The sequence below is a fragment of the Morone saxatilis genome, unplaced genomic scaffold, assembly GCF_004916995.1.
Source record: "Morone saxatilis isolate NCDOM2014 unplaced genomic scaffold, NCSU_SB_2.0 Contig23, whole genome shotgun sequence".
NCBI classification, from domain to species: domain Eukaryota; kingdom Metazoa; phylum Chordata; class Actinopteri; family Moronidae; genus Morone; species Morone saxatilis.
This window is the reverse complement of record NW_023339796.1, coordinates 19,044,067-19,054,592: the sequence shown is the minus strand read 5'-3', so window position 1 is coordinate 19,054,592 and position 10,526 is coordinate 19,044,067. Positions and strand designations below refer to the sequence as shown.

Here is a 10,526-nt window from a genome sequence, read left to right as displayed (position 1 = left end):
TTTTCTCACATTTTAAATGAAAAAGGCAAACATTAGCATTCATTTGGAGTCAGGTCTTCAGCCACCTGACAGATGTTCACTTCAATTTTCACTCTCCTTTAGGCTCTGTTTTTGGTCCCCACTACATCCTGAGGAAGATATCTGGCTCTTCAGCTGTTAAATGCTGCAGTATGTTCACCAGCTGGTTGTTAAATTTGTCTGTCTGCAGTTTGGTGCAGCAGCATTTTCAGGATGTCCCGATCTGATCTCAAAGATTGCTTCATGGCCTATCAAGGCTTGTTTTAACTGATGGGTATCGACTATATTTAGCTAAGCTATACTTTGTTTTAATTGGTACAAAATGTTTTGTTCCAGTTTTGTTCCAGCACCTCAGCCAGCAGAAAGCAACTGAAAGTGCTAGTTTTTGCCAATGTCTCTATAGAGAAAGATGTTTTGTTCAAAGCCACCAGATTTCATTGAAAACAGCCCAACTATTTCACCTTGCAGAACACAGTTCCTGATCTATCAATGCCTTGGTGGGTTACTTTGTTTTGTTGTGATTATATTAGTTATTTTGAGGGTTACCACATGCACAAATTACACAAGTGGAACTGATAAGAGCTTTTTGTAAATAAATCTTTTAGTTTGTTTACTTAGTTATTAGAAAGACAAATTAAAACCAATGCTGCACAATGGAATTGTAAGAAGAGCCATATAAAAATATTTTATACCAATTTTTGCTTTTTTCGTTTTAGTTAGTATCATAAATGTGACTTAACTTGAGTTGTATTTTTATCATGCATAATTACTTTTCTTTTCTTTTTACTTTTCCTGTTGAAAATGGGCTCCCATAGATTCTGCTGTAATCATATATAATGTTATAAAGCTGTAGCCTACGATAAACTACTGCTTTTCACAATGTTTCTTTTAGCACCTACTACACTGCAGTCCGGATTTCAGAAATACTGAGGTCACAAGGCCAACCCAGTAAAAATGATTTTGATACTACACTAAAGTTTTATTAATATGTATTTTAATTGCATCTCTTCCGGGCCAAAAACAGAGCTTGTCTTAAGAACCTTAAGGGCTTTAAAAAACTGTAAAGAAGGTAAATAGAAGTTCGGAGGACTGGTACAGCCCTGTGATAAGTGTCTCATAATGGAAGTGCATTAAATTCAAACGGGCAAACCAATAATAAGGACAGTAGTTTACATGCTACTTTTACTCAAATTTAAATTCACCTTTTTTTTTAAATTCAAGTTAAACTTAGCCTATGTATTAGCTATAGCTGCACATTATTAGTCCTGTGCTGATGGTTGGCTGGCGGTGACAAAGTAAAAATTGAGGTTGGCCTGAATAAAAGTGCTGAGAATCCAAAAAAAGATGAGAAGAGGAAATAGCCTTTTTAGGTACAAGAGGGCCCTTCTGTCAGTCACCACACACTGCAGGGATTTACTTGGTGTCATGGTGGCTAACGCTGCCCAGATGGTCTGATGAGGCACTATCTAATTACTTTTCCCATGGTTCCTGCATATCTTACTGGACGTTCCCTGTAGGAAAGCCTTGACTGCCACCAACAGGGGATTCATGCATCTACAGATCAGTGGAGGATGACTAGATTTATTTTTTTAGCACTTACAATAGTTCCATGTGATACCCTGACTTTAAGGATTTAAGGAACAGCAGTGAGGCCAACAGCATAAAATACTGGAGATCATGTGGTAGAGATTTCAGATGCCAAAACAAGCTTTTGATATTAAGAGTAAAGTTTACTTTTAGAACGGAAATATTGATCCTCTGCATAGTTAATAGAAAATAACTAAAGTAAAGATGCAGACCAACTGAACAATGCTGAGGATGATGTATCATACAAACATTTATGTAGCCTTTAGGCTAATTTGCCATGTTTGGCTGATTTTTCCTGCTGTAGTTTCTGTAGTTTCAGTTTGATCACCGGTTTTTATCATTCTCACAGATTGTGAGAGACAGTTTAAAGCACAAATGTAGTTTAGTGGTTGCCAGAGACGTTTTTATATTGTACACATTACAGATACATTACAACAGGCCTACATTTTGCCTTCATGTGATGCTGGGATATTTTTATCTCATGCTGTGTGATACCGTCACTTTTAAGTCAAATGTAATTACTTTTAGTCAGATTTGCTCTAAAATTATGAAATAATATCGAAATTGTAAATTTTGAAATATTATTACTGTTTGTAGCAGGTGGGTTGCTGTAAAGTTACGGCAGATGCATTCTTCATCCCACATTGTGACATAGCTGTAAAAAACATCCGTCAGTATACACAGCCGAGGTAATAGGAATACTGTTAGCATTAATAAAACAGGGGGAAGAAAACAATCAATAAAGATATTGCTTCTAATAGCTTATCAGCACTTTCAAGCATCAAATCAGGAAAGTCCTCATGCAGGCAGGATACATTTTATGGAATTCATCACATACTATATGGGCTACATCATAGGGGATTGGATGTCTCCTTCTTTTGGGTCCCAAAAGGAGTGGAATGAAATGAGAAGGTGGATATGTTGGCAAAACTATCAATCAAACGAAAGCAAATTGACATACAAGTAGAATTAAGTAAAGCAGAAGTTAAAACGATCATAAAGGATTATCTACGCAAAACTTGGCAGGAATACTGGGACTTGTGTCATTGGACGACATCTTTACAATTTACAAAAAAGATGTAGGCATTGGTGGATTACAGAGCAGGAGCTCAAAGGAAGAGACAGTCATCACCCATCTGAGAATCGGACACACAGGATTAAATCACACACTCCATATCATAGGCAAGCACCCTAGCGGACTATGCACTCATTGTAATAAACTAGAAACTGTCAAACATGTATTAATAGTCTGCAGCAAATATAATCAAGAAAGGATGGAATTAATATCAGCATTTGATGAGGGACATAATATTGCAATGGAGGATCTACTTGGAAATAAATCATGGTAAGTACATAATCGTTTAATTAATCATTTAAAAACAACAGGAATAATAGAGAGAGTTTAGTTTGTTGACAGCTCCACACTCCAGTCCACCGGGTGGCGGTAATAGAAGACGAAGAAGAAGAAGAAGAAGAAGAAGAAGAAGAAGAAGAAGAAGAAGGCGGCTGCATGTCAACAGAAATACACAACACGAAGAAGGAGAAGCAGGAAGTGGTGTCCAGCTGCGAGAGACAAGCAGTGAAGTGTTTTGTGGATTGTTAGAAACTCTTTTTCACAGCCAGCTTGTCACTGCAGGAGGAACAACTGTTTTTATATTAGGAAGCGTTGCTCTGTGTCAGTCCCACTGTCTTTGCTCTTCGGGGGAATAAAATGGGTAACGTTTTGTGTTTTGTTGGGGTCGTGTCACTTTGTTATGATGTTGTTAGCTTGCCTGCTAACAGCAACAACTCTGCTGTTACTTATTAAGCTGGTAACAACCATAATGATTCCCGGAGGAGTTTCATATAACCTAGATATAACGCAAGGGGAGAAGCCATTGCAGTTTATATTTTACTTATCATATCTTGCTCTGCATATTAGAACTAATGATAATACATACGTCTGCTGACGTTAAAACAAACAGGCCAGTGCCTCTTGAAATGTCACTAGTGGACAAACAAACAACATTAATGAACCTAAACGATACTCTTGGGCACCTAAAGGGTGTCATTTAGTTACTTATGTTCTACTTTATGTTTTATGAACCACGTTAAAGTCACTGAGGTTTAAATCTCTTGTTCAAAACAAAGCCAAGACATTAAAATACACGAACAGGCTAAGAGAACATACTATACTCATTATCCATTAACAATGAAAACTACTGCTTCCAGTGGTCTTTGCTACTGTCGTCACACCTGATGTGGTTCATATCATACAGGGGATATGTGTGCCAGTAACATTATCAGGCCACTTTGTTGGTGACTGTATGAGCTGTCTGCTGAAAGGACCCCGTATCTTCATCACTTGTTCTCTCAGTACAACTTTCTGGCAACAATGTGGAGATGCTTTGTGTTTCTGATGTGCAGTATTAGTAAGAATAGTAATGCTACAGTCAGTCACCTCCTCCTCCTCCTCGCAGAGGGTTCCCTGCCTTCGTCCTCGCTGAGGCTCCTGGTTCCACCTCTGCGGATGATGTCGGCTGTGATGTGGAAGGTGGTTCGTCTGAGGAACATCAAGCATTATGGGAAAGTGGAGGAGTTTGTGTCTTTGGTAACTGAAGCCATCCCCGGCATCTTGACAGACAGACAGATGAGACTGCTCACTCTGGCCTTAAGAGCAAAGGTAACAGATACAGAGCCATGATAATTCATTTTCAGCAGATATTAGCTTTAAAAAGGAATATGTGGCATTTGAAACCTATTTTTTTCGTAGAATTGCTGTCTTTATAATACTTTTACTAGGATTATTTAGTTAATATAACTTACATTAGATTCAACTTTATTGTGTGCTGTTTTGCACCTACATTTTACAGTATGTGTGAGAAAACATCAGATTATTATGTTCTTGTCTAGTCTACACTATTGTAATCATATATATAACATATATATATAACATAGTGACGTCTATACTGCTTCTTCCCTACAAAACGCATTTGCTTTGTCATGTAGACATCCATAATATACTTGAAAATCAATAAATGCCTTTTTTCTTCACGTACTATAACTCAAAGAAACTAAAACCTGAAATCCTCAACTTTTCCTGCACATTCAAACTTAAAGCAATGATGATGGAGTATCTAGTGTCACATCTGTAGATAGTACTTCAGATGGAGAGAAAGCACTGCTGTTTAAATACATTGTAATGTAAATCCTGTAATTTTTCCGTCCCTGCATTTCAGTATGTCAATATGTAGGCAGAAAGTAATATGAATGAGTATGTGACTCTCTTGCTTAATGGCTTTTCCAGATGACATTACAGATGTTAAGTTCTGAAGAGGCAGAGGATCTCAAAGGTGTTCAAACACACTTGAACAGTCTTCTGCCATCAAGCACAAAACAGGTGTGTAACCTTTTCAATCATGGGCATTAAATGTTGTCTGTTTAGGAAGCGTTCTGCTTATTTTAGTTGTGTATATTTTACTTGACAGGTTCATTCAGGGAATGAAGCTCTTGAAGCCAACTTTGCAAGGCTTGTTCAAAGGCTCCTGGAGGACCCAAAAGGGAGAGAGCACTTCCTCAAGGTGTGTCTCTGTATTTGCCCCATTATTAGCTGTTTGTTTGGTTGTCAAGTGATGCATTAACATGAGGTTTTACAGCCATGCTTTGAGTTGCATTTTCCACTTCACAGAATGTGTTTCCTGTGGAGTATGGCCCTGACTTTGATACAGCTCTGGAGACAGTGGTTGGTGAGTTCTTCACCAGACTGGAACAGTTGCTGCTTATACCAGACTTTAAAGAGGTAAAGACAACAACAACAACTCATGCCAAAAAAACTACACTTTACTGTGCATTTCCCGAGATTGGTTCCAGTCCATCGAAATAAATATAAAAATGAGTTTTGTTTGTTTGATAAAGACCGCAGTGTGGATCAGTGATACACCGTCTGTGCTAGAAGAGTACATGCAGTGTATATCCAAAGCAGATGACCTCAAAGTGCTGCTCAGAAGCAGGGCCCACTGTGATAAAACAGCCAAGATGGATACCAGTGGTAAGTCTGGTCAGTTTCTTTATGTGCATATTAGCGCTGAAATCATCAGTCAATTAACTCTATCGTAGAGTGATTTATGAAGCAAAAAGACCCAACGTTTAGATGTCAAATGTGAAGATTTTTAGTTTTTGTCTTTTCTATATAATTTTAAATTGATATATTTGGGACTTAATCTTATGATTGACAGTGTTCACTGCTGACTTTATTCTGACATTTATAGACAAAATTAAAATCAGTTAATTGAAAGAAAAAAAAAGACAGATTAACTGGTAATGACAATAATCATTAGCTGTAGCCTCAATGCAGATATAACCACACTCACTAAATGGATGAAATGTAAACTAATAATTCTCACACTTTTTTAATTTCTCTTTTCAAACAGTGCCCTCTCTCCCAGAGCAGCGGCTCTTCTCATCATTATCCCTCCCTCCTTCACCGCAAGAAACCATTGCCACAGACATGGAATCTAACATACAAACATCTGAAAGCCAAGAAGAACCTGAGGGGATTTCTCCTTCTCGGGAGGCGGGAGATGTGACGATACAGGATGCAACATTGCCGCCTGAGGAGGACACAAACATTCTGGACAGCAGCAACACAGAACAAACAGCAGGAGGAAAATGCAGTCACAGCATTCCTGACGTTCACGTTGTGGAGGAGTACGAGGGCCGAGCTTCTGCCACCTGCCGCGCTCCCTCTACATCTACTGAGAGCCCTGTATTGTCCAGCTCTAGGATTTGCCCTCCGAGGCGGAGAGTTGCACACAAATGCACTCAGTGTGGAAAGTGCTTTATTTACCGCTATGAACTCCTGGAGCATCAGAGGCTGCACACTGGAGAAAACCCCTACAAGTGCACTCAGTGTGGAAAGGCCTTCAGGAGGACCTCTGACCTGTCAACGCACAGGCGGACACAGTGCATAAAAGCAGCATATATTTGCATCAAATGTGGAAATGGCTTTCAATCTCTACAGGACAGATTTAGACACAAGTGTGTTCACAGCGTCCAGAAGTTTGACTGTTCTCAGTGCGGAAAAAGCTTTAAGAAAATGCACTTGCTGGGTAAACATGAGCTGACTCACACCCAGAATCGTATCTTCACGTGCAGACAGTGTGGGGAAGTGTACCCCAGTATGAGTGAGCTAAGATCCCACCAGAAGATCCATCCTCCCGAGCTGTCCAATCAGTGCATGCAGTGTGGGAAGTTTTTCAGCTCCATAGCCTGTTTGACAGCCCACGAGGTGCGTCACAGGCAACAGAGAACGCAGATTTGTACACGTTGTGGAAAAGCTTTCAAGAGCAAACACGACCTGAGCCTTCACATGCGTAGTCACACAGGCGAGAGGCCGTTTCAGTGCACGTATTGTGGGAAACGTTTCTCTGTGTCAGGAAACCTGAACATACACATAAGGATCCACACTGGAGAGAAACCATATCTGTGCTCTGACTGCGGCAAGGCTTTTGTCTCAGCCGGCGAGCTGCAGATACACCGACGCACCCACACAGGAGAAAAGCCGTACAAGTGCACTGTATGTGGGAGAGGATTCACCATGGCGAGCAAAGTGACACTTCATATGCGCGTTCACACCGGGGAGCGGCCGTATGTCTGCCCCGAATGTGGGAAAGGTTTTTCACGTGGCAGCGAATTGAAAAAACATACCATGAACCATACAGGGGTTCGACCCTACGCTTGTCAGCTGTGTGCAAAGACTTACACATGCCTCAATCACCTGAAGAGACACTTGAAAACTCACAGTGTAGTGCAAAACCAGTCAGCCTAAATTACCATGTGGCATTTTTGTCAGATGAATATTGCATTGAGCATTGCAGTATTGACTTCATGCACTGTGTAAGAGGTTTCAGACTCAGAATGGGACAAGTTCTTGTTTTTACTGATTCCTTATCATGTGTCGTGAGATCCGTTCTGATTGTATCCTCTAGAATTCTTTAAGTGCAGCTTTTGTGCCATTAAGTGTATTACTTTTGTTCTCTGAAGTCCTAAAATATATGTTAACAGGATCTATAAGAAAACATACAACAAACAACAATAAATTTCAACCAGGCCATGAAAGTACTCTATTAGTTTGTTCCTGACAACAGCAGCATTTGTACTTGAATCCATCATTAAACATCCTGCAGTGGTCTATATATATATATAAATATATATTTATATATGTTTGGAATATGATTTGGGAACGTAATAATAACAAATAAGACAACCAAAATGTAGAGATTAAGCTTTTGTAATCCTGATATGTTTTTTTTTTTATAATTATTTATAATTACTTTAATTACAGTTATTTTTAAATGTAGTTTTGGGGATTTTGTTTGTTTCTTTTTTAGAAATATTTATTCAAAACATTTCTGAATTCGATTTGCCTCAGTATATTGGTTCATAACAATCCTAGTAGAAGAAAAATATTAATTAAGATGAAAGTCAAGAAGTAAATGGTAAAAATGACAATAACATGAGCATCATTATAAAGACCATAAAAGACAATGAATATGTACAATTGGACCGTTGTTTTAAATGAAAGGGATGTGTTCAAAGTATGAAGTATAAAGAATATCTCCAATGTGAAATACAACTTTAGTACGCAGAGGGTGGGGCTATAAGAGTCACCTTGGTGATTTCGAGACACTAAAAACGTGAGGGATAAAGGAAAAAACAAGTTATGAAGTTTAAACGTAGGTTTTAAAATTTAGTTATTTGATTGTCCGGAGAGGCGGTGCTTGTCATTTTGACAGTCGAGTGAATAGGAATGGTCTTCTCCGGGCTGCCCCGTAACGCAAAACGAACCTCTCTGTCACAACGGACCCGGACCGGGCCAACGCTTCCCAGAATGAACAACGTGTTTCAGGAAGAAGTTGGCGCCTGAGGCCCCGTATGCGGTTAGCTAGCACGCTAACTCAAAGTATGAAAGATACTCCATTGTAATGATTTCTCTCTCCATCGCTATTGAAGAATTGCACAATGAACGACATGGGTATGTATTAGCTTGCGAAGCTCAGAAAACGGTGTATTTTTCGCGTCTTGTGCGGCTAGTCGATTAGCTACAGTGAAGGATTAGCCGAAGCTCAACAGGCCTCGACTAATCCCTGGAACAAGAATTGTTTTTCCCAATAATACGCCGGTTTTAGACAGCGGCCCTGTGGCTAGTCTGCTAACGTTAGCTAACGCTGTACCTTGCGCACAAACAGTAGTGATACTTCATGTTTAAAGATGGCACTACGGTCGGAGAGGCTTTTGAAATGCACCAGTATTGTGTCTTTCGGACTGATAGTTAGCAAGGACCCAGGTTCATCTGAAATGAAGTGATGTGCTAACAGGTAGCCAGCGTCCCATCAGTAACTTGAGTTCTCACTATGATACATCCCCTCCACATTCATGCACTGTTCAAACTCTTGAGTGTGTTTGTTCTAGCATTTAAGGACAGTCCCGATGTCCACAGCTCTAAACATGAGTGTGTGTGTAGTTATGTACACAACTGGTGCTCCAGATAACTCAGGGCTGTATGTCACAGTCGAGCCTCACAGGGGTGGATACTGGAGGGAAGTGAACAGGCTGGGCTGACTGTACAGTGAGATGCTGTTCTGAAAGGGACAGACATTTCCAGTCTCATATTAACAACGTAGTCTCATCCCCTTCCTCCGACTAATAACCCATCCTTGTTTAAGAGCTAGGATTTTACTATTACATAAAATCCAATCTTTTAAATATGTAAACATCTTTAAAAGGAGTTCGGTGTAGACCTGCTCTATTTGAAAAGTGTCCTGAGAACTGAGAACTTCTGTTATGAATTGAATACAAATAAAACTGGATTAAATTGAATCTTCATTGTCGTTAACATGATTCTCAGTATAAGTTAACTGTGGCGTATGTAGTGACAGGGCTTACAGTGTACATGGTTTTGCTTTTTAAGTTTGTTTGACTCAATCTAGTTTCTCTTTGAAGAATTCAGCGTCCCCCTGTCCTCGCTGGCACTCTTGGTCCCACCACTTCGGCTGATGTCAGCAGTGATGTGGGAAGTGGTACGCCAGCGGAACATAAAGCACTATGGGAAACTGGAGGAGTTTGTGTCCATGGTAACGGATGCAGTCCCCGAACTGATGAGTAAAAGAGAAGGAAGGCTGCTCTCACTGGGCCTGAGAGCAAGGGTAAGTGTTTTATACGTGTAGGTCCACCATGTATACAACGACGGATATTCAAATGAGAGACCTAAGACGAGGGTCTCGTGGAAAATAATGCATTTAATTTCCTCTAGACAACTCTTGAACTGTTGCGTTCTGAACATCCTGAAGATCTCAAGGCTGTTGAGACCCACCTCAACCGAATCAGATCTTCTTGCATTGAGGAGGTGAGTGTTTTTGTTTTTATTAGTTGCAGAACGGAAATGATTAGTCAACTAATCTATCAGTTATTTTGATTGTTTGAATAAATGATAAATGCCAATCCATTGACTGTTTCTGGCTCCTGGAGTGTCACGATTTTCTGCTTTATTCTGTCGTATATGAAATTGGATATCATTGAGTTATTGAGTTAGTCAGACAAAAGACCATCGCCTCAGGCTCTGGGAAATATGTGGATTTTCACTATTTGGACATTTTATTGAAAAAATACTTTTGATTAAACAAGAAAATAATAATGGAAATAATAATAATAATAATAGAAAATAATCATCAGAAAAATAAGTTACTAATTGTATAATGTTTGGTTTGCCTTGCATCATTTGACTGTAGCGTATTGTTTCTTAACCCAGACAAATGATCCCGTGATTGAAGCACCAGAGGCAAACTTTATGAAGCTGGTGCAAGGCCTCATTGAAGACACTGATGGCAGAGAACACTTCCTCAAGGTAAAATCCATGTCATTCATATGGTGCAGTAAATAATATG

General features: G+C 39.5%; 2 protein-coding genes across 2 annotated transcripts in view; both read left to right on the top strand.

Annotated features, from left to right (window-relative positions):
* Window positions 1-3,181: 3,181 nt before the first annotated feature.
* On the top strand, window positions 3,182-7,796 carry zgc:171422 (uncharacterized protein LOC100001353 homolog; the record flags this gene model as incomplete). The annotated part of the gene is given in 7 exon segments (XM_035670287.1): window positions 3,182-3,320; window positions 4,065-4,267; window positions 4,892-4,984; window positions 5,073-5,165; window positions 5,273-5,383; window positions 5,500-5,632; window positions 6,015-7,796. Coding segments are annotated over 7 exon segments (2,034 nt in total). The 5' UTR covers window positions 3,182-3,316.
* Window positions 7,797-8,276: 480 nt separating this feature from the next.
* LOC118334383 (zinc finger protein 665-like) overlaps window positions 8,277-10,526 on the top strand; it is a 5,720-nt gene continuing 3,470 nt past the window's right edge. Inside the window, exons 1-4 of the mRNA XM_035670286.1 lie at window positions 8,277-8,617; window positions 9,586-9,788; window positions 9,896-9,988; window positions 10,391-10,486. Of these exons, the coding sequence (XP_035526179.1) occupies window positions 8,605-8,617; window positions 9,586-9,788; window positions 9,896-9,988; window positions 10,391-10,486 (405 nt within the window). The 5' untranslated portion in view covers window positions 8,277-8,604. The remainder of the gene's footprint in view (window positions 8,618-9,585; window positions 9,789-9,895; window positions 9,989-10,390; window positions 10,487-10,526) is intronic.